This window comes from Typopeltis vanoorti, chromosome 16, assembly GCF_054136105.1.
Source record: "Typopeltis vanoorti isolate ZY-2024b chromosome 16, IOZ_Tvanoo_1.0, whole genome shotgun sequence".
Lineage (NCBI taxonomy): Eukaryota > Metazoa > Arthropoda > Arachnida > Uropygi > Thelyphonidae > Typopeltis > Typopeltis vanoorti.
Window position 1 is genome coordinate 53,101,713 of NC_143564.1, and position 25,455 is coordinate 53,127,167.

At 36.7% G+C, this 25,455-nt stretch overlaps 1 protein-coding gene across 1 annotated transcript in view; it reads left to right on the forward strand.

The window, feature by feature from the left end:
- The first annotated feature begins 14,404 nt into the window (after positions 1–14,404).
- The window catches only part of LOC150098020 (uncharacterized), a 36,798-nt gene continuing 25,747 nt past the window's right edge, over positions 14,405–25,455 (forward strand). Inside the window, exon 1 of the mRNA XM_090406258.1 lies at positions 14,405–14,694. Coding sequence (XP_090262384.1) covers positions 14,565–14,694 — 130 coding nt within the window. The 5' untranslated portion in view covers positions 14,405–14,564. The remainder of the gene's footprint in view (positions 14,695–25,455) is intronic.

Genomic DNA, 25,455 nt, shown 5'->3' on the forward strand with positions numbered 1-25,455 from the left:
AATGAAGTTTGCTTCTGTTTTATCGTCATAATAAGCTTTTCACGATATCTATTCCTCTCATTGAAACCGTAAGTAGGCACAATAATAGACTCTACTCCCACCCCCAACCCCCTTTCCTAGCAACTCTTCTTAGTATGGTGGGGAGAGGAAGCCGACAAGGGACGACTTTTAAAAATGCCAATAAAAGTTTGTCTGCTCTGATGCGTCGACTTAAAAAAAGGAGTTTAGCGTTGCTGGTACGTAACGACGCATACTGAAAACCAATCAGAACACCAACACGGCGAACACTATAAAAGAAACGAAGGGAGGAGTAACGTATTAGGCATTGCATTAAACTCCCATAACATGGTACAATGGGGGATCTCATCGCATTCGATAGCAAGCATATTTCTCATGAATAATACGAGCTAAAGAAAGTCCCATTGTGTTAAAGATTATTCACACGTGAGTTAAATCTTTTAAAAAGATTTCCATCGACTGGGACTTAAACAAAGAAGTTTCAATTATTACTTATTTCATCATCATTTAGCAAATAAATTTTTCTTGCTCTAGACAAACTCAGCTGCATTTTTTTTTCTTATAACCTGCGTACAATTGCAGTAATTATAATATTAAATTACACTTTAAAAGCGAATATCTGTTTTTTAAACTGTTGCTGATTTTAAACTTGTAATTTAACGCTAATATAATAATTCGAAAACGAACATGGAATTGTTTCTCAATGAAATGAAGCCCTTTCATTTAACATGCAATTTAGTTAATCCCATGAATTTTAATCTGGAATGCTGCTGTAAGTTCGGGTATTATTATTGTTAGCATCATTTATCATTGCCATGAAAATTCAGAATCTGCATTTTGGAAGCAGACGAAAGTGGCAAAAACTTTCTTTTAGCAAGGTACTAATAAAACAAAGGAAATTTTAACAGCATATGAAAGTCTAGTATTCGTAAGCGAAGCTTTGAATTCTGAATTTAAAAAAAAAAAAAAAGAATGTTCAGAACCATTGCCTCGTTATCATAAGACTTTTATACAAATAATGAAAGAATTACTACGGCTTCTCAGAATCTCAGGCTTCCTCGTTCACTTTTTAAAGTTTACAGTAATATACATCCTGGTCACTTAACGACAGCTGAGCAAAAATAATAATATACACGGAATCCACCGGTAACAAGCGACTAACAACGTGTGGGAGACGCTAGCTAGAGATGGTATTGTGTTGTCTGGAAATAGTATCTGCGTTCAAGTGTGTGTGTGTGTAATAATGGACAAGGGTGGTGATTGAAAAGCAGAGGATGATAGCAGGACTAGATGGGTTGGGAAGAATATCTCGGAAATTGTAGTTCTGTTACAATCACACCGTTGTGCATGAACAACGGTGTGATAAACGAAAAAAATATGATGTTGAAAACAGCTGACTAATGTGAAAAGAAGATGAAGAATCGATGGGATCACAAAATCAAATAACTCCGGGATACAACAAAAGACAGCGAGAGAGAATAATTATCGTACTATGTAGGACGTTTATGTTCTGCCCTAATGGGTAGACCATTAAGAATACTACCTCATTCATAAAAAACCAGCAGGAAGAAGGAATCAATATCGGAAACCAGTGGACCAGATAAAGGTCTCATAGAGTGATGAATCCCAGTGATACAAGCCATGGGTTCTTCATCATCATGCTTGATTAAAACGATGGAATGTAATGGCGATGGTCTTGTCTTGGACAAGTTCCACGACTGTTTATTATAATAATAATAACCACACGACAAGTGTCTTGTGACGTGGCAAGTTATCTGCTGGAAATGTTCACTTGTGTTGACTATTCGCTTTTGCGTATGATGCACTTCTAACACGATAATCGCTATGGCTCAAACTGTATGTACTAAGAGTGGTTATGATAACACAATAGTGGCTTCACTTTAATGGATTTATCGGATTTCGATTCCATCAAGAATCTTTGAGTCGTGATGGGACGAAATGTTTGTGATAGGAACCTACTGACTACTTCCGGAACCTCATGAAGTGGCTGGTTCTTCGTGTAGAGGCTGATATGAAGAGTTGTAGGTCCAACATCTAACACTTGTTACATGAATATTTCTAATTAACTAGTCACTCAAGTTTATTACTCATTCAACTCAAAAGTACGATACACATTTCGCATGATTAAATAGAACTGCAGCTAGCCCTAACATCCCAAATCCAGAGAGAGAGAAAGATCATGTGCTCGAATCTCAAATTTAAAAATAAATAAATAAATAGCTGGCCATTTTGTGTTATTTCATTTTAAGAGATGCCCATCTCCTCCCAAATGCAAATTTTCTCTGGGTCTTGAAAACAGGAGTTTTATACATGCGTTTTATAAATGGCAAATAACTAGGTTTTTGTTGTTGTTGATTAAGCTAAATCAATGTAGTATCAGAAAAATCTTTTGCAAAATCAACTTGACAATTATTGGTCGGTTAGAATTAAGGCAGCATCAACTAAGCTTATAAAATAGGTGTATTAGTTCTTATGTCTATCCTTCTGGCTTCTCTTTGCCTATTTTGAGAGAACGAAAAACCAGAGCTTTGGGAAAAGAGAAATCCTGCCCTTTCACTTGAGACCATTTTATGATTTTTCCTCAGTTGAAAAAGACTTCATATAAATCTAATAATGCTACAATAAATCGGTTAATCATATACCATATACTTCTGCATTTATCGATGCTTTTGTTTTGAAGACGATAAAACTATGCCGAGACTAGCCTAATTCACTTTTTCTTGAAAAAACCTTTATAAAACTGTTGTGGCCAATTGGCCAAAGAACCCGTGCAAACATTTTTCATCCCATAAAACCTTACAGGATGAAAAACCTAATTTCTCAGAAGAAGAAAAAGCTGCTATCTCCATATGAGGCAGGCTTACTCACCTTCATTGGAAAAAACACTTATAAAGGTTTCCTCCTAGCCTGGATTCGAACCCCAGCTATTTCCAGCCCAAGAGAATAGTCAATATTGAATGAGGTGTAGAGGCATTCTTACACTTTATTCTCTCTTCATTTGTTCTTTACTTCTATTTTCCTCTCAGAAACAGAAATTAGTTCTTTGTTTTATAAAACAAATGATTGTTAATGATACAGTTGACCATAATAAATACTACAGAAGAAACAGTCGGTTGCATACATTCATTTGTGGAAAGGATAGCTTATTTCCTAATAAGTTATTCTGCTTAAGACCACAAGAATTCTTGTTTTTTTTTAAATTCTTCATATGCAAGATTCTTCTTCAAATTCTTCTTACGTGTATTAGCAGAAAAAGTATTTGATTACCGACCAATAAGTTATCATTACCGCCTTAATATAGTTTCCTCGCCATCCATTAAAGTGGAGTGCATCAACAGATCTTTATCTCTTTATAATTATCTTTTTTTGTAGATACAAATAAAGTCGATAATGAGCAAAATATTTTTGTGATGAAATAAAATTGTGAAGTAGGCACTCACACTTCAATAATAACATCAATTATTTTAAGCTTTATCACATATATTAACCACTCGGCCAGCCAGGCCGAGTGGTTAGCGTATCCGCTCTCCAGCCAAAAAAGGCCGCGGGTTCGAATCCCGCCGTGGGCATGGATGTTTGTGATTGCCTGTGGGAAAACTAGTGGTGGTGGTGGTGGTCGGCGGTAGATGGCATTGGTGTAGTTGCGATCAGTTGGTGGATTGAGTGGTGGAGACAGAGTTGTAGAGCAGGTGTCCTCCTTCGATGAGTCTTTTGACTCCCTGGAGGTGTCAAATAATAATAATAATAATAATTAAGACAGAAAAATACACCAACCTCCACAGAAAGAGGGAGAAGAGAAAGGAAATCGAGAGTGTTTCGCTGTAAACCATCTGTATAATGACGACAGATGCATATGATTTAAGAAGAATTGAAATCAATAGGCACAAAGTAGCCATAAAATGCATTCAGACATCGAGAAGAAACGTCTGCCACACACGTGATGGGGGCCGGATACTAAATTCGCGTGCCTAGAAACGTCAGTAGAAGTAGACAATAACACCTCCATAAATCACAGGAACCTAGACGCTTGTTGAATCATCTGGGAAAGTAAAACTATTAAGTGCCTTGGGACGACTCGATATTTGCGTTACGAACAGGTGCGGAGATCATTTGAAAGGCTGAGGATGCCGAAAAGCTTCATTATTTAACCTTTTTCTCCGCCTACTGTCATCTCCATAAAAAGGACTGTACTTTCTGACGTCTCCAAAAATAACGTATCTCTCTCTCTCTCGCTCTCTCTCTCTCTCTCATAACCATTAGCAGCACATACAGAATAAACACAGTAGCAGTATTTTCCATCCTACAAGGCTCAGAGTTATGAATAAAATTTTAATAACAGAAACTTCCTTGAAACGGTTATAAGAAAGTATCTTGCCTGTGATAATCCATAGTGGAGCTATGCTGTTCGCATATTATGTTGAAGGTCATTCATACCTTGATTGATGGCTTGGTGTCCCAAACCATCGCGTAATATTCAACTAAAACGACATACGCAGCAAGTTAAATAAGAATATTATTCTAATACAATAAACTTCTTAAATCCTAACGATGCTATTTTTAAAACTACAGTTATATTCTTCTCCTTCTTCTGTCTTTCCCGCATTTCTTTTGAGGCTGAGCTGTTTTTAATTTGGAACACATGTTAATCCTAATATGTAGCACTAACAAGTGAGCGAGAGATACTACACATTAAGTATGAAGAATTGTCAATTAACGTAAGAATTAAATTCTTACTTACATATTGACATTTGCATTTCGTAATTGTATGTCACATATGGATAATTAAATCAGTGACTATCTAAAAGAAGTCTTGCAAAAGTCGTCTGAGTATGGTTAAAGTATATATTTTATTTTTCTTTTATTCTCTTTATGTGAATCCAAGAAACTTGGTGTTAATGTTTCCAAAACATTATTATTATTATTATTATTATTATTATTATTATTATTATTATTATTATTCCTGACACCTCCAAGGAGTCCGAAGACTCATCGCGGGCGGACACCTACAGCTGTCTCAACCACTACACCGAACCTCCACTACAAATTATCTCCATCAACGCCATCATTATTAACGACTCACTTGCTAAGTTTCATTAAATTTCGACCAGCCCTATCCTCACCTCCGGCACTAAAATGTGCTATAAGTTTCCTTCCTTTAAGGGTAATTATAACATTAAAAAATAAAATTTAAAAAAATAGATTGTTCATCTATGTGCGTTCTGATGCTTAGACAGGACATCACAGCTTTAATAGGCATCTAAGTCTTGTTGCTAAACAAACTGAAGAAGGCATCTCAAAATTCGTGATGACGCAACGGTAATATAGAAATCGAAAATTAAATTTTTACTTGAACTGAAATGTAGAAAAAATATAGCATACTATATGAATGTGCCTGAATAAATTATTACATAACTCTTTAAATCTTAGTAAATTAATATTGAATAAATTGAAAAAATACAAAAAAAAATGTTTTTCATGTAAGATGAAGAAAGTCAATTCTCCAGAAATATTCCTTATTCAATAATTTCCGAGAGGAGTGGAAGCACATGTGTTTGGAATGGATGTCTTTATATTGTATCACTTTTTTATTGTGTGTCATAATAAATAATTATATCTGTACACAAGTTAAAGAACTGCTTTCTACGAGGAAAAACTGTATTTGATGCTTTAGTGATTTTTGTTGTTGTTGTTGTTGTTGTTGTTGTTTTCGAATGAATTGAAGAAATCGACTATTTCGAGAACTTCTGTTACATTATGGAGACTGGACAAAAAAGCAAATTCGAAACATATGCTAAACGAAAAGCTAGAGTATTTGTTAATAAGAACGGTCTAAGTAACAATTAAACTGCTCGTGTTTGATGACATCACTCGAAATCCAACCCCTCGCTTTCTTTTAACACGTTCATTGCCAAGCTGAAAATTGGAATTTCGTGTGGTGGCCAAATTTTTTTTAATTTAGTTGGTCCACGCGATAACGCGTGACCGGCCGTTTGGTGAGAGCTCGCATCGCGTGATTGGCAATGAACGTTCATTGCCAAGCTGAAAATTGGAATTTTGTGTGGTGGCCAAATTTTTTTTTATTTTTTTTTCATTTAGTTAGCGACGTCCACGCGATAACGCGTGATCGGCCACACGGTGAGAGCTTGCACCACGCGATATCGCGTGATTGGCAATGAACTTGCTGCCTAATAATTATTATTCAATTCCAAGATGTTATTGCCATCGAATGCAGTGCATTGAAAGAACCTGTGCAACACCATCTCGAGCCTGCAAAGTTCAACAGATCCTGTCAAAACTCATAGCGCGAACTGATATTACAACAAGGTCAGCATTGCGACTATGTTGTTCGTAAATGATTGCTTGCAAGGTGGAATGGACGTTTCATCAAATGGATTGTGACTAGGGTCTGCTTCAACAATCGGAATGTATGTAAAAAAGTGAATGACAAACCCAGAAGCATCTGGACTGGTCTTATTGAGACTGCGTGTGTAGTCAAGTAGCGTCATATCCAGTCCAGACTGTAAGAGATCAGTTCGAGAATAAGATCGCGTTATGTGTTTGGTGAAATTTCCAGGACATAATTCACTTTCGGTTGGTTCCAGATGAGCGTGCTATCTACATTATAAATGAGCGCTGGAATCTTCATAAACTAAGGTAAGTGATAGGGAGCTCTTTCTCTTTCGAATTGGCCTTCGAATTCAGTACACAAAGGGAACCTCTGTGACACCATGGTCTAGGGTTTGCAAAGTTCACATCCTTCCAAAATTCATGTTACGAATTTTGACAGGATCTGTCAAAACCGTCTCTTAACAACTCATGTTTTTATCTCTTGCAAAACAGACGAACCAGAGAATTCACAAAATTTAAAGACATAAAGGTCGAGGTTTAAAATAATCCAACCGCGATGAAATAATCAGTACCCGCAGTAGTCAATCGAATGCGAATGTTCCTGATACAGGATATTGTCAGACCATACACAGTAGTCTGGATACAATGAAAAAGAAGAAAAAAAATACTAAGTTGGTCAGTTTTTGACGTTGATCAAATAGGGAAAAACACTATGCTTCCCTCTCAAATGAGACAAATCAGTGAGATTTGCAATGGGTCATACACCAAGCCTTAGTAGTCTGGACGCATTTGTCAACCGCACCCATAAAAACGCTAAGACACAGCTCCTTCTTCACCTGCATGATCAGGTATTTTGAAACGCAAGAAAAACGAGGTCTCATCAGTGGTAGCCAGACTCCAGACACTAAAGAAGTGATACTAAAGTTGAAGTAATGCAGAACTCATATTTTCATATACGAGTAGACAAAAAGTGTCACATCTTATTATTAAAATACTCTGGATTAGAGATAGTGGTTGGGAGTTTTCCCACTTGGTTATAGTACAAATTAAAGATGCCATGAAATTATATTCTTGGATACTTCAGGCACAAACTTTGTTTACTTACACTTGGATAAAGGAGTAAACAAAGAATACATTTCTTGGCATCTTTAATTTGTACTATAACCAGGGTAAATGGATAATTTCAATCGGTCTGTTTTTCTTCGCATAGCAGGCGAAGCTTGAAGCTTACATTAGCTAATAAACACATTTAATTTCTGCAATATCTATTTATTTGTATTGGTACTACATGTCAGAAATCCTTTTCCGATTGTAGTTTTTTTTTCTTTTCTTACAATCCAATGTGCTACTATTAACGAACTTTCTCTTTAGAGGAGTTAAGGCAGTGCGCTAATCCGTTGTCGAGAAATGTCACTCAATTCTGTTCTCCCAATGTTAGTAAGATTCCGATAGGTCAGACAACGAAATACAGAAAGTACACTTCATTTTTTGTTTCTTTTACTTCATCAACATGAGGATTCTTTCTTTATTGGCAACCTACAAAGAGAAAGTGTAAATTAAATATGGAGAAAAGATCTACCGATGCATGAGATAATGAAGGTGTACTTTTAAAGAATCTCCTAAATCATGCATCAGTGTTTTTTATTATTTTTATTTTTATTGTAATATATGTAAAATGATTAGGTTTGAGCAAAAAAAAAAGGATCAAATACTACTAATTAAAAAGAAACAAATGAAGGCTGAAGATCATAGCGAAAGAGTACTGATTATTTGGGATTATATTTTTTTTGTTTGTCTTGTGGCTCCCGATTCTGAGTTAAAAAGACGAATTCGATCTGTACCAGATAACTTCTTACCATGAACAAAAAATAACGAACAGGAAAATAAACGTTAGCTATTTTATCAACACTCAATTTGACTGATTCATTTATTTTTTCATTTATTTTATTTTACTTATTTATTTATTTTTGAAAACACGGTTTTGGGAAAAACCGTCTAGTTGAGAGTTGTTAAGGCGTTTTCTTCTAGAATCTCCGTGTTTTTTTTTTCTTCATAAAAAAAGATAACTGACCTGAGAACACACAGTTAACAAAACTAACCCAGTATACTGGCTGCACAGCCTTCTCTACTTCGTCCTTAATTCCAAACAATACTAATGAACATGGGTTTAGTGTTTAGGGATAGAATGCTTTCCAACGTTCTTACATTATGTAAGGGTAACGGAAGGTCCACGGAGATGTTGAAATGCATGTACACGAATGCCCGAAGTATCAGAAATAAATGAGAGCAGTTTTTATCATTGGTCAGCTCAGCTTGGCTAAAAAATATTGATATGAGCGAGACCTGGTTGTCAGAGCATGATGTAGTTACAGGGATAGAATGCAATGATGTATTTTCAGAGAAGATAGAAGAAACAGGGAAGGAGGAGGGGTATTATTAATGATAACTGAAGAACTTCAACCAACCAAAATAGAAGTAAAGAAAGATTGTAGATCTGATGAAAACGGTTCATTTGAGGCTGGTGTGAACAAAATATATTGTTCGTTGCTGCTATAGACCTTGGGGTACAGAAGAAAATGTGGACGACATGCGTCAGCAGATTAGTACAATGAGTGCAAGCCGAGCAATTATCATGGAACACTTCAACTATGGTGATGTGAGAACAACTATGGGAAACACTCAAACTTTATGGCATTCCACCTAAAATTATCAGGGCAATCAAGGCACCCTACCAGAGATATCAAGCCACGGTACTAGTTAATGGAGACAAAACAGACATTTTTGCCATCACCACAGAAGTCTTACAGGGAGATACTCTGGCCCCATATCTATTCATCATAATGATTGACTATATTTTTAAATTGATTCAAGTTAACTATGGAACCTTCATCAAAGACCCATATATACAGACGCACCTTGAACACCTGAGCTTTGCAGATGATATAGTCCTCATTGACTCCAACATTACAGATGCCCCAAACCACTTCAACAGCCTTAGAAGAACCACCGAAATATTTGGACTAAAAATAAACTCTCAAAAAAACAAAGATATTAAAAAAATCAGATAGATGGGCACATCTATATAAATCAAAATGATCACCTTGACGAAGTAGAGGACTTTGTATACTTAGGATGACACATTCCAGATTATTTAACAGACATTAAGACAAGAAAACAGAAAGCACTGCAGTTCCACAGAAGTCTTAATAAAGTATGGAAGTCGAGCCTCATCTCAAAGGAGACGAAGGTTCGTCTTTACAAGTGCACCAGTCAGTCTATCTTTCTTGTACGGCTCTCAGACCTGGAACATCTCAACAAAAGCGGCAACTAATATTATAAATAGCTTTGGAACTACTTGTCTAAGAAATATCCTGGATTACTCCTGGGAAGACCACAATTCTAACTCTACTACATTAGATGAAACCCAGTAAGATCCTTTAACCAGCACTGTTCAAATAAACCAAATAAAATGGCTCGGCCACCAACTCAGACACCCATCCTCTGCAACTTTGGATGCTCTGGCCCTTTGCGCCCCCTACAGATGGGAAAAGAAAAAGAGGCAGACCCCGAACTCAGTATTGGAAGAACATCAGCAATATTCTCTCCGTTTTCCTCCAACTCACCGCATCAGAAATCAGTCAGTTAGCATATGACAGAGAAGCCTGGTTGTCCTTCACGTCATAAGAACCTTCAAGTCCTATCTTAGTGTAAACAGACTACTTTTGTTTTGATTCGTTTCCCTATTTATAATTGTAAAATTATAAATAAACGATTGTTATTATTATGATGAAGAAGGGGATATGGCAAAATGGAAATGGAATTTATACAGTTACTAAGCAATAATCACTTGAAACAGCACCGATGGAAGAGACCACGGGTTTTTGAGGGTGTTGAATCTGGTAATAGCATCAGAAGATCTATCAATAACTGCAGAAGCAACTCTACCTCGGATCGAGGATAGTGACCATGCCATCTTGTCCTGGCAGATTGCTCAAAATGTGGAAATTTCAGTCAAGAAAGGGTTTATGTGAAACTACAAAGCTGGCGATTATGACAAACTTAGGAGGCAACTTGGAGCGCTGTCATGGCATAAGAAACTACGTAGAATGAATGTGATTAGTGCATGGGAAGTGGTCAAGAATTGTTTGATCAAGTCAGTATCAAAGTGCACACCCAGGGTCAGGAGGATAAACTGAGTAGGGATTAAGTGGATGACTAGCAATATAATGCAGGAACCGCAAAAAAAACCATTGTAGAAGGAATATAAACAACAAGGTAGTCACCATGATTACCTTGTTGTTTATATTCCTTCTACTTACTATTCCTGAGCAATATAAAGTACAAACAAGAACGATAACTGGTACGGTAAGGAAGTCTAAATCAGATTTCGAAAGAGAATTAGATAAGCAGGCCAAAGTAAATTTAAAAGAGATTTTTCGCTACGTAGCAAATAAGAGAAAGAATGATTATGGAAGGATAACTTTACTCGGTGCTGATGGTAGGAAAGTGACAGAAGTAGAAAAAATAGTTCAGCTACTAAGTGATCACTTTTCAAGGGTATATCATCCAGCATTTGAAAGAATACCTAATTTGAAAGAAATGGTGACTTTGCAGTTATTGACCTGACAGAGACTGATGTGAACATTGAGGTAGATGAACTGGAGGTACTCAGTATATTGAAAAATATCAGTACGAATATAGCAGTGAGCCTGGAAGGTATATCAACTCGTGTGATATGAGAATGTGCAAGTGAACTGGCAGTGCCTCTGATCAAGGTGTTTAATCAAAGTCTCAACTCTGGAAAGGTTCCAAGGGAGTGGAAAGAGAGCATGATAGTACTGTTACATAAAGGTGGCTCTAAGACAGAACTAGCAAATTACAGACCAGTTAGTATATCTGGAATAGTGGTTAAAGTATTGGAAAAGTTGGTTAAATATAATACCAGGAAATGGTAGATAGGAATTGTAATACTTCATAGGGAGCAGCATGACTTTGGAAAAGGTAGGTCCTGTCTCATTAATTTATTCACATCTCATTCTAAGGTGACAGCAGAATTGGATAAGGGAAATGGCTACACCATGATACTGCTGGACTTTGCCAAAGCATTTGAAAGAATACCTCGTGGAAAACCATTACATAAGTTGAAGCAAATAGCAATGGATATGAGGCTGGTCGCATGGATGGGATGGGGAGGCGGATAGAGAGAGATTGTATGGTGGGGTTGAATTAAGGCAAATTAGGGTGAGTAGTGGAGTGCCCCAGGCTCTGTATTAGGACAACTATTAATTTGTACATTAATGATATAGTAGAACACATGAAGGGGGATATTCAGTTGTTTTACGTTGATGCGAATCTAGATATTTTACAAGATGATTTAAATAAATTGGCAGTGTGAACAAAGGCAATGGTTATCAATTCAATATCGTAAAATGTAAGGTAAAATGTAAAACGTAAAATGCACTTCGGTATGAAAAGATTACATATCTCGTATCATATGATGGTACTAGTTTACAAATAATGATGAGGCTATGGATCCAGGGTCATAGTAGATAGAGATTTGAAATTCAAAGGACCTGCAAGAGTAGGCAAAATAGCCCAGAGGATGCTGAAGAGCACATTGATAAGTAAAGATAGGGAGGTTATTATCCCTCTTTATAAGGCTCTGATTCGGCAACATGAAGAAACGCAGGTGACTAAATCAGAGACGATTCAGAGACGAGTAACCAAGCTGGTGACAAATGTGTGATATGTTTCCTATGAGGGTAGATTGAGAGTATGTGGGTTGCAGAGTTTAGATAATAGATGGAGGAGAGAAGATATGGAAACTTATAAGTTACTAAAGGGATTCTATAAGATTGACAAAGAAGAAAATTTTCAATACATGGGGAGTAAGGGGAAAACAAGGGGTCACACTTGGAAGCTATCTAAGAATGTGGTTAGTAAGGATGTGCGGACTAGGTTCTTAGAGTGGTGAATGAGTGGGATAGATTGCAAGGAGTAGTTGTGAGCACCCCAACAGTGAATAGGTTTAAGAAGATGTATGATAGGTATTGTGTTAATGGATAGAGTGGGTCTACAGCGATGGGTCTTTGGACTCCATGTTTATTATTATTATTATTATTATTATTATTATTATTATTATTATTATTATTATTATTATTATTATTTTCCAATGAATTCGCACACTGTAAAATGTTGGAAGAATAGAATAATTTCTTCATTTTACTATATAAACTGTTTAAAAACGGAAAATGTATTCACCCTGCTTTGTGTTTAATAAGCCTTTATTCTACATTAAACATTATTTAAAATGATAAAAGTAACTTTTAGTTTTCATGCACTTCCTTATTTTATTTTATATATGTATTTATTTTCAATGCGCAATCTCATTCCTCTGAAACCTTGCTAATATACTCTCCACTCTGAACGATTTTAGCTACTGTCCGCTTTCTATTATACACAAAAGGACCGCATTTATTTCATCAAAGCAAATCACTGTTTAAACAAACACATCACGACAGCTGTGCATCCAACCCTGATTACAGGTTTGCGGAATTTTCTTTTCTACTATTGCTCCATCACTCCGCTATCCACAAAAAATAATAAAAGGTCTTTCATATACTATTAAATATATGTATTTACTCAGCGTAGTAATTCCAAACAAGACTATAATATAATTTAACAATTATTTTCACATTGCAATTTTCAATCCGTCATGTTACTCGACCTCTTTTAGTTAATTCCTTACATTCTGTCGTTCTCTGTAATTTATAGCATTGATTTTTATATTTTACAACTTAAATTTGCTGCTAGAGGACGCTGCTGAAGTTAAAATTGTAGTTATCTATGTACGATGCTATGAAATAAAAAGCCCATATTACTAAATTGCATTTATGAAACTCTGCTCAACTACTCTTAAAATACATAATGCAGAGTATGAAGGAAACAAATTCCTCCATTTTAGCTTCATATTTTCTCGACTATGTATTCTTGGTGAATTAATGACAGATATTTGTGATTATCTGACAAAAAAAAAAGGGTTCTCAGAATGGCAGAGATTTGTGCTGATAAAAGGAATTCAGATTTGGCCTAGAATGAAGTCCAAAACAACTAAGCATCATTATGTTTGCCAATACCGTGTGCTTTTCTGGCCGGTTTGCGGGATAAAAGAAATTCCGAATTTCTGATAGAAAAACCCTGACCAACACCTTCGAATGAACTTTGAAAATGTTCCTAGCTTCCTGAATGGGATTCTAATCGAAAGAAGACTGCCTCATCATCCTCAACTGAACTATGAAGATGCTTAGGAATAAAGCAAACATATAAATATGTGATTGGGGCGCTTTCAAAAATTTACACAACACAAACGCATACACTTACAGCATACAGATATGAACCTTGATTGTGCCATTAGAAGGAAACTGAGAAAAGTTTAGAGAGATTTTTAACCCCTTTTCCAAATCTTGATCGTGTATAAGAATTATAAATTTTATCATTTATATATATATATAGAAGTATTAGCATACTAAATAAACTTCCACTTCGGTTGAAAAAATAATTAGACCTGATTAATATTAAAAATAAATAAATAAATAAAAATGTAGTATGTGCAACATGCTATGAGAGCTGTTTAAGTAGGTGTTTGTACGAATATTTCATTTTCCTAGCGTGTATCTCCGTCGTTTGGCACGTGAACGAAAGGTCATATCGCAGCGAAGCTGTCATAGCACCGATCCTTACATCAAGGTTTAACTGTTTCGATGTTTCCAGATGCAAGCACGAAATCTGTCAGAGAACACCTGTTACAATAAACTGTTCACATTTTGTTTGCCAGTCGAGGTAATTCTTTTTTTTTTTTTTTTTTAAATGCCATCCTGATTGGGCTGATTAGTAATAAATTCCCTCCCTCCTGGCACTCGAAAATCCAATCACTGACTTCGCGTTTATGCTGAAGCATGTCATAAGAAATAGTCTCGAACTGCACTCTGACGTGAATGCTAAAGGTAGAAGGAAAACATGTGCAGGTTTTCTTATAGAGAAAAGATTTAAAAATTTAGCTATAAGATACTAATAGAAGCTTAGATGAGAATAGGACTGTTTGTAACTTAATGAAGTTAAAAAACATAGAAATAATTCGTTTTTTTTAATAGTTTTTCCCTAGTTAAATACAAGGAAGTATGCCTCGTTCTTTTCTTGTAAGAAAAAGACCGACAAAATCAAAACACCAACGAGAAAATAAGTCGCTATCCAAGGAAGACGAAGTCTTGATTTCGAAGCTACCAACAACTGCTGAAAAAAAACCGGAAGGTAACACTATTGTTTGTATTCTTTTGTCGATGTTACTCACTTAAGTATATACCATCAGAATATAGAGTTATTTAAAGAAAAAGAATAAATATTATCGATAAAATTAAGGCTAAATTATTTGGAATAATATTAACCTAATAATTTCGTAGCGTATTCGTAAGGATGATGCATGTGCTCTTTGGTTACGAGCCACGTGGTCAGTTTTAACAGATGATATAAGGAATATATTCGTGAAATAAAATTTTTATTTCATAAATAAAAGAATTAACTTCCTTTATGAGTAGGTGTGAACATAAAATCGCATAAAGAAAATTAATAATCTTCCGACAAAGGACAGGAGAAATGTAGATCAATTTGTATGAATTCTTTCAGCAAAACGCAATTATTATTAAGAATAATTATTCTTTTCTGTTTTTAAACTTGGATAATTGTCCTTAAGAATAAAAACAGCATTTTAAATTTTTTCTGACATGTTTTTCTCTAATATAAACTCAGATAATAACTGGATGATGGCTTTATTAGTATGAATTTACTAAATTGATTTTCAGAGATTTGACAGGTATCAAGTTGAGCGACGGTGTTGATTAGTTATTTTTTTTATATTTCGCATATGAAAAGCAAACTCCAATGATTGACGTATTAAGGAACAACAAATCCAATGTTGTTCTTTACAACGAAACAGAGAAAATATGTGTACTACTCTTTTTTTTTTTTTTCAGTCATCTTGCATGACTCAATGTTTGCTCCTCTGAACAGCATTCATCCAAGAATAAAAAAAAATTAATAATAAGGGACGAAATCTTCTCCCTTAGCATAATTCAAGAAACTCTAGTATAGATAAAACAGGCTTTGCATCCATATACAGTGGAACCTCGGTTGTCGAACTTAGTTCGTGAAGGCTGTTCGAAAACTGAAACATTTTCCCCTTAAGAATTAATGTAAAATGGATTAATCCGTTCCCGAACCCCAGACGATTGATTACTTAAACCTTTACAATAGTACTTCATGCATAAGATCGTATACAAACATAATAAAATGCATAAACTCTTACATAAAAAGAATTAACACCATAAATAGATAAAATAAAAACGAAAATTTAACTTCACTTTAAATATACATACGGAGGAGAGTTGATGGCATAAGTGGAAGGAGATGAGTAATGGGAGTCCCATTCCATAAAAACATCAGGTTACTGTCCTTCTTGGTGTTTTCTCTTTCTCTTTTCTGTCTCTTGGCACCACTTGACTTTGAATGAGACACACTGGGCCTCTGTCCCACTAAAAGCCTGTCCAATGAGATTTGTTTTGCCTGCGTTTTAAAATGTTTCTGAAGTGAGACATGGCACTGTCATTGAAATGGTTTATGATGCTGTTTACTATAGCTTTGTGAGGGTGATATCTTGCCACAAAAATTTGCACCTCACCCCATTTCGCACACATTTCTTTGATCAAAGAACTAGGAACATCCTCAATCCCTTCCTCTGTGTCTGAAGACATTTCCTCTACCTCCGTCTTTTGCTGCTCCTTCTGAAGGTGTTCCAGTTCTTCCGTGGTGAGCTCATTCCTGTGATCTTCCACTAATTCCTCCACAGTGGTACATAAGCAATGGCTTGACCTTGAAGTCCCCACTGCGTTTCCACATAGCAAAAGAGTCAGCTTGTCCTTCATTGGCTTGTGTCCTGTCAATGCTTTTTCCTCCTAATATTATCACAATAATTATTTTCATAACATTATATCATAACACTTTGATATAAAATGAGTAAAGGTGTGTGTTCTATTTTTTAAAAATTATTCAATTATCTAAGTGTTAAATCTACGAAAAATTTGCATTATTATTTCTTTAAAATATTTAAAAATTATATTGATAGACTGTGTAAAAACGTAAATACGTTACTTTGCTTCTGTCTCAAACTATCATAAATATATTCGTAGATATGGAGAGATAAATATATAGAATTTATATAAGGTGAAAGCTCTGTTTATTCTTGGAAGCAACATTCTCGAAAAGTACAAAAGAGTACAATAACTTACTGTATGACTTTTTTGAACTATAAGAGATGCGAAAGAATTTCATGGACAAAAGCGTAAATAATCAGAACTAAAAAAGCCTCTCTAATAAGTTAATACTTCTCCAAGGAAATGGATTGCGCGAAGTCTTCTTTCTACTGTCATTTTAACATGTTATAAGACAGAAATTGTTTTTCAACTTCACTCGTCTCTAGAAACGATTTATGAATTGAAAAGAGGACATAAATAAGACGCGTGTGTGTGTGTGTGGTGTGTGTGTGTGTGTGTGTGTGTGTGTGTGTGTGTGTGTGTGTGTGTGTGTGTGTGTGTGTGTGTGTGTGTGTGTGTGTGTGTGTGTGAGCTACTCTTAGATGAACAAATGAAATTAAAAATAAGTGTGAAATTACCAATATTGTGAATTCTAAGTATTTTATTTCTTTTATCTCTTCCCACTTTCCAAAATGCACTTTTGATAGGTGCAGGAACTACTAATGTGATATGATTCAGAGATCAGGATTTCTTTGTATTAATATTCGAGATGAAATTTCCTGCTGGTATGCAATAAGGGTTTATATGAGTTGACTTCATAAATACATTTATGTATGTCGAATAAACATAATGTCATGACATCTTCGATTGCATATATCAAGAATTGTGCATATATGTGATGGTAAGCTGGTTCTCGATGAGGTTTCTTAAAAAAAAAACAGATTGTTATTCAAAAAATTCCAAAGAATACATGTTGATTTTAAAATTTTATGGGTAACTGCATTGTCATATTTTAAGAATATGGCAATTAACTATCACTATCACAATTAACTATATATATACACACCGACTGCTTTATATATATGGATCGATGTGCGGAGGAGACTCATCTTCCATGAAAATGACTGAATTCATGCAAAGGCGCTGCTGTAGCTAAAGCACAACCAAATTGTTTATCTTATCGAGATGGTATCCGGAGAGTTCATCGAAAAGGCAATTCATCGAAAGACAATTCATCGAAAAGCAATTCATCGAATGAACAATTCATCGAACGACAATTCATCGTAAATGCAATTCGAAAAAACAGTTCACCGAAAATTTCAAATTTTCGAAAATATTATGAGAAAATTGATCCATTTTGAACAAACCCTGAACCGTGAATAAGGAGATTACAATGCTACTTTCATAGGGAAAAATTATAGAACAATATGGTTCTTATAGTCTTTCTTGTCCGATAACTGTTTCATGTCTGTTCATGGGACTGATTTGCCTGTTTCCGAAAGAAAAGCACAGCCGTATCTATATTATGCATGCTAACTTATCTTTAGCAGAACAGGACTGATAAAAAGTATGCGTAAATGGGACCAACTACCCAGGTCTTTCTAACTAAATGGCTTCGTTTTTACTGACTGAACTATGAGGGCTTCATTATTATTATTGTTGCTAGTAGTAATATGCGACTTCAATACAGCAATTATTATGGGATTAATTTTACTCAGATTCGCTATTTGATACTTTTACAAGAAAATGTCGAACCGTTCCTGTTTTCAGTTCAGCTATATTCGGGAAGACAATGAAATAATGTGTCCAAGTTATGTACTTTATTACAAAAACTCTCTGACTTAAATGACTTAGTAGAAGTTGTCGGTACAAGAAGCTGTCTGCATGGTTCAGTTTTTGTTCTAAATGGATTACTTTTACCATAACATTATCGAAAATTTAAAATTTTCGGTGAATTGTTTTTCGATGAATTGCATTTTCGACGAATTGTCTTTTCGATGAATTGTTCATTCGATGAATTGCCTTTTCGATGAATTGTCTTTCGATGAATTCGCTTTTCGATGAATTTTCCTGTAACCTATCGAGATACCTCTCGGCAGTAACTGAGCAGATCATAAGACCCGACTGGCGAATTTCATCAAAGAAGAATGGTCCATTGATAAACAAGCTTTAAAACCCCACCAGACAGTAACTTTGAATGAATGCAAATGAATTTGTTGGATTGCATGCGGGGTTTGAGTAGCCCATACCCGGCAACTGTGGGTATTCATAGCTCTGTTTAAGTGAAAGTAAGTCTCATCTCCACACAAAAATCATCCACTGCCACGCAGCGTCCAATTCCACTCGAGCAAAGAATGTTAAAGCGAATGTCAGTCGACTTTGAAAGTCCTGAGGACGCAGCTGCTACGTTTGAGTTATATTGAATGGATAGAAATGCAGAATCTTCTGTAGAATTTTCAAGACAGTTGTGTAAGGCACATACATGGGTCTTGATATAGCACGTGCACTGCAGGAACCATCGCTGTTATTCATGGCCTGCTCCACAACGGCAGTAGCCATTTCATTCACTTGTTGTGAATTGATTGGTTTGCAACCTCTGCCAGGCCTAACTCCCAACGATCCTGTTTATTCAAAACGACTAATCATTCATCGCATGGATATAGTGGACCTCGTTGACATTTGTTCAGGAGAGGAATTCGCGGATTGCAGCAACAGCATTGCAGTTGTTTAGGCAGTACAGCTTCATGAGCAAAGTTAGAGCAAGGTTAGTGCTATTAATGTGGAGATAGTGAATGAACTTTTTAAACCCTCTTTGCACCTGCTAAGTTGCGTGATATGCAAAGTCCATGCATTTGATGTTTACAATGTCGTGGGGTATTTTGGAGCTACTTTCTTCTCAGATATCGCTTCCATGCACAATGTATGCCGGTAAAGTTTCTCAGCATTTGAATCACAGAGTGGCGCTGCACAAATCAATGAACAGGGATACGTTAATTTTGATCCCCTTATATATATAAATATATATATACTATGCCCGCCTGGCACCTATGGCGCCCAACTCCCCCGAGCTTTGGACTGGTAGGCCGATTCTCCTTGAATTCTGAAGACTCGAATTTTGAAGACTCAAGGGGGGGGGGGGTTGCTCCCCTCGAGTTCCGGACTGGTAGGCCGGTTCTCCTTGAATTCTGATGACTCGAATTTTGAAGACTAGACACTCAGGGTAGCCCCTCAGTTTCAAAACGTTTCAAAAGACGTGACATAAAAAGGCTTATCATTTTATATATATAGGGTATATATATATATAGCAGCCACCGATGAACATGCTGGCAAACAAGTGCTGCCATCTCTTGGTACTTATCATGTTACTGTCCAAAATAATGTGGGTACTACGTCGATTATCTTGAGTTTATGGGATGAAAAGCCCGCCAGAGATCGACTAACTCGGGGAATAGTTGGAAGAAAGGGTTAGAAAAAGTTCCTCCAGTCGGCGACTAGACTTGAACTTAAATCTAACTTCGACCGTTTAATTCGCACAGGACCCAAGCGCCACTTCCACTGAGCTACACAGGCCTTTCATTCTGGTATGTTGCTGCGGTAATTCCCTTCCATTCGTCTATTACATTCCCTTCCATTTAAGGTAAGGTCGTCATGAGCCTGGAGCAAGGCTCACAGTCAGCATTCCAGTTTATTCCACGGGTATTCGATGAGGATTGAAACCAACGCTTTGTACAGGGCAATATTTATATAAATTATTAATTTTATCTTTTCCATCGATTAACAGACCCATGATATGCATTTTAATCCTTAATAGATTTGGGGGGGGGGGGATATACGAGCGAAAATAATAATAGCAATCGTTGTAATTTATCTGTTTATTTACATGCAAATAAATTTTGATTAAAAATTGCGTAACCATTAGGACATGATATGAAATCTCTGGGAAAAAAATATTTTATTATGATATCATTATAGCGTTTCAAAATCTACAAAAAATCACATTTTGTCTTCTAGGATAAAAGATAATTTTTTTTAATTGATGATAACTGGTTGCGTGGTCCCTAAAAAATTGGCGTTTCCTTCCATAGAGCTAGATAGTCCAAAGACCAAAGAAAGACCAGCCACTTCGTAAATTACTTTATCATTGCCCACCGAAAAGCAGGATTCTTTTTCCATAAAACTCAGATTTTTAGCGCTGCATCTCAAAATTTACCATAGAATTCACACCCTTACAGACAATAATATGCGTTAGGATTTAGGGCAACAAGATGACAGCAGTTGTCTGTCGTACTCTTTACCTGACAAGCCTTGATTCACTGATGGGTCTAGTACTCTATCAATAAGGTCTAAATATTGGAAACACGCTGTTGAGGAAAATTAGTTAGGACTTATTAGGTTAGACGCTCAGTAATCACAAAATGACTGTTCATGTCCGTAGTTTTATTATTAAAACATGTCATCTAGGCAGTCATTGTACTTCTCAATGTCGTCTCAAAAACAACAGTTTTCAGCTTACATTAAAGCAGTAGGAGCCCCTGCAGATGGACCCCTAGGAGGGAAACCACCAGCAAAAGACGTACGACCGAAGATGATCACATGGAGGAGGACTCATTTGCACAAGAGGTCCCAAGCAACAAAGAAAAGTCCCCCCCCCAGTAATTCTACGAGACAAAGAAAAGTGGACCTCAGTCTCGCTGATCCTCAGTGAACAAAATATCGCCTACTCCTAGGACAAAATATAGATGAAAGGGAAAAATCCATCCTACTACTCTTGCTGATTACAGACAGATGACCAAAATGATGGACAGCTCTAAACTACAATATCACACCTTCTAAGTAGTGAAAGAAACCAGAAGGTGGTGCTCAGAGGGGGTTGCCGAGGGCATCACATCTGATGAGATCACTGCAGACCTCATCAACCAGGTGACTCCAATCAAGGTAAGCTTCATTGGAGTCACCTGTACAGAATAGACAAAAAACCAATGCCACTAGTGCTGGTCGAAATTAAAAACACTCAAAAACAGATTTACGGGATAACTGCGGTCTCAGGATCATCATGGAACCACTCGGAAAAAGAGCTTCAGCAGAGAAATGCCATAAGATGCTAAAAATTTGGCCATTCCAAAAAGCTATGCAAAGAAGAATATAGGTACTTTAATGCGATGAATGAAAACATCACCTGAACCAAGCGAAGAACCACACCGGCCAGATGTGCTAACTGCGGCAGGCCTCATCTCGCCAATTATAAAGGTTGCAGCCCCGTCCGAAAAATCGTGAGGCCATAAGAACTACCCCCCCCCCCACATACACACACTGCTACTCGAAGCAACCAGGAACCCAGTCCCCAACCAAAACCTACGCGGAAGCAGTGCACTCAAAGAATACAGCACCTGACGACCAAACAAGCCCCAATCTAGAAGCAATTTGGACTGCCTCGCTAGCCACCACGCTCCATGAATTCAGTAAAACTAGCCCATCATCATCTTCCAGAAAGAGATTCCTGCAAGGAACCCACTCTATTCTGACAGCCCTCGTCATGAATAAAAACAAAATCCAACCGAACTTCCCTGGAATGCCAACGATCTTACGAAAACGAGATACTAGAAGTACAAGAGTTCGCATACAGACGCAATCCCGGCATGATATTAATCAACGACTAATCATGGACTAACCAGAGGCGGAGGCACCACCATCTGAATCAAAACCTATCTGAAGCACAATGCCATAGCCAACCCACAAACCATTAACCTTGAGGTAACCGGCATAGAAGTGCACACCAACATAATTGGCAGACTCGAAATATATGCAGCCTACAACTCACCAAGCAATCCTCTACTGATGTCAGGGTGGGGCGCTTCGGCTCCTTCGGCTCTACAGACTCCATCATCATAACAGGCGACTTAAACTCCAAGCACACAGCATGGTTTAGCACCACAATCGATAAAAATCATTTGCAGTAGCAGGACCCACCGAACCCACCGAACCCACTCATCACAGCCCTCATGATAAATGAGATGTAAAGAACATTGTTATCTTCAAAAATATCAGATATCAGTATCAACTATTGATGATTAACGAGCTGTCGTCAGACCACAACCCCATCCTGAAACTAGGCACTCAAGATCAACTCCTTCATAGCATGGGACAAGCTATCCAAAATTCTCACAGAAGATTTCGGCCTAGCACCCATCATCTACAAAAAAGAAGAAATAGATGAAGCTGTGAATAATTTAACAAATCAAATCAACAAAGGGCTAGCAGCAGTTACCAAAACCACAATCACCCACAAGACAAAAAAAAAAAAAAAACATCCTAAACAATATAAACAGCTAAGTCAGAGACACACTTCAAAACCGCAGAAATCAGGAACGGGAAAACAAGCTATCAGCATTCAACCCAGAGGATCGTACAATCTGGAAATTCTTGAGACCCCTTCATCCCAAACATAAGTCGTTCCCCCCATGCAGGCCAAGCATGGTATTACACACACGGATATAGTAAAAGACGAAGCTCTCGTGGACAATCTGGAAAAACAATGCAGCCCATCATATGCTAACATAAACATTAACCTCATCTGCAAAGTTCAACAGGTTAAACGCACCTTAAGGCCCTCCAAGGGCCTTAAGGTGCGTTTAACTCAGAACGCATCGTCCCCACTACTCCAGCAAAAATAATCAACATCATAAAGGATCTCAACAGCAAAAAAAAAAGCACCAGGTCCACATCACCAACAAAATTGTTAAGCTGCTTCCACGAAAGGCTATAGTGCGCCTAGTGAACATGACAAACGCAATATTAAGAGTGCAGCACTATCCCACAGCATGGATAACCGCCGACATCATACCCATAAAGAAGCCAAAGAATTACCCCCCCCAGCTCCCCCAAAAGTTACCGACCTATCAGTTTAGTATCCAACCTAGGAAAATTAACAGAAAACGTCACCCTCTCAAGTTACAAGAAACAACAGATAAACTAGGTATCATACCAAATGAACAATTAGGCTTCCGACGAGAGACAGCACAGCTCAGCAAATCGACCGAATAGTAGAATGCATCACAACAGGATATAATTATAATCTGCACACTGGCGTGGTATTCTTAGACGTCACAAAGGCCTTTGACAAGATATGGCACCAAGGCCTTCTCTATAAACTCATAAAAGCGAACATGCCAATAAATCAAATAAGGTTAATAAACGCATACCTCTGCGAAAGAACCTGGAGGTAAATATCAACGTTTTTAATAACATTTTTAAGTGAAAAAAATTACCATCTAACTAACCGCTGAATATCCAGTTACTAATAAGTAAACACTAATCAAAGACCTTTAGATCGAAGCGTGTTATGTTGTGCCTCTTAGCTCAGTTTTAATATTTTTCGTTCATTCGAGAATTACTTTACTTGGAAAAGCTGCCTTTGCATTGATTTATATTTTGTGTCGATTCTTTGATTAACGATTTCGGCAATCTGTAAACATCATTTCCAACTATCGGTTCAATGAAGAATTCCGAATATTTTGAACTATTGTCAAAAACGTCTAAAACTCACTTTCCTATATATGAAATATCGATTTGCTCTCGAAATGCAATTATAGAAAAAAAATTATTAAGAGTTCATTGTGTCTTTTAAGAAGGTAATAACAAGGCAACCCATGTCGAATGTTGCATTAGTTCCATCTACTGTCTTTTCCCTTCAAAACATCTTTTGGGTTTTCAAACAGAATAATTTGTTTACCTATTTCGGCTATAGTATACACTGATGATCCTTCCTTGAATAAGTCATTTGCGTATTAGCCTGTCTCACATAGAACCAGCAGAATTTTATATAATAAAAAGCTATGATTTCTTATCCTGAAAGCAACCAAAAAAGTACTCCAATAATACACGCAAATATAGACGTAACACAAAAGTACGAGTTGTTGTTAAAGACAGTAGATGGAACTAATGCAATATTCGACATGGGTTGCTTTGTTATTAGCCTACTTAAAAGACAGAATCAACTCGTATATTTCCTTGACTTGAACTCAATGCTGATTCGATTAATTACAACTGTGCCTGCAAAATCAGTCTTTTGGCATTGCACAACATGGATTATTCCTAATATAGAACTGCCAGTATTATTAAAGTTCAACCATAACTTTAAACTAAGAATTAACTAACTATGCCCAACAACGTGGTTTTCAGAACGGCCAGCTAGAAAGAAAAAAGTCAATTATAGCTGTATTTATGCTTCTGAGATTTGTTTTTGTCTATTTTAATGTAAAATTAAGAAAATAATGTCTTTAACTATTTAGATAAGATGGATAAATGTAATATTGTTATTGTTAATAGTTTTAATTTGTGTGTGTGTGTGTGTGTGTGTGTGTGTGTGTGTGTGTGTGTGTGTGTGTGTGTGTGTGTGTGTGTGTGTGTGTGTGTGTGTGTGTGTGTGTGTGTGTGTGTGTGTGTGTTAGCTTTCAGCATACAAACCTGACACGATTGCATGTTAATGCATTTTTGTTTAAGGACTGAATTGGCTTCGAAATGCTCTTTAAATCTACGGCTCTACCATGGATTTAAAATTCATTTATTGAGCTTTAATTAATTAGTGATTATTAATCAAGAAATAGTTTCACAAAGTTGCATTTCGAGGAACGGAAATCTTCTACCGAGAAGCGGACAGTTTGATTAACAAATAACACCGGAGCAATTTAGTTGTATTCATTCCCAGCATTCCAACTGTTCGGCTTTGCCTTTCTACTCCTTCCTCATCGAGGGACGCTATTACAAGACCCGTCCTAAAATTTCCCCTATCCATCTCACGATTCACCACAACGACCCATTAGATATAATTAGCCAGTCGCTGGTCACATGATTGAATTACATTCCTAGCATTACTTAAGTGGTAACGGCTTTCTCTCAGACTTTGTCTGCTAATGGGTATTAAAACTGCCCACATGCACCGTCACTGAAAGGCTACAGATTCCGTCAGGAGTCAGATCAGCAGTGCAGA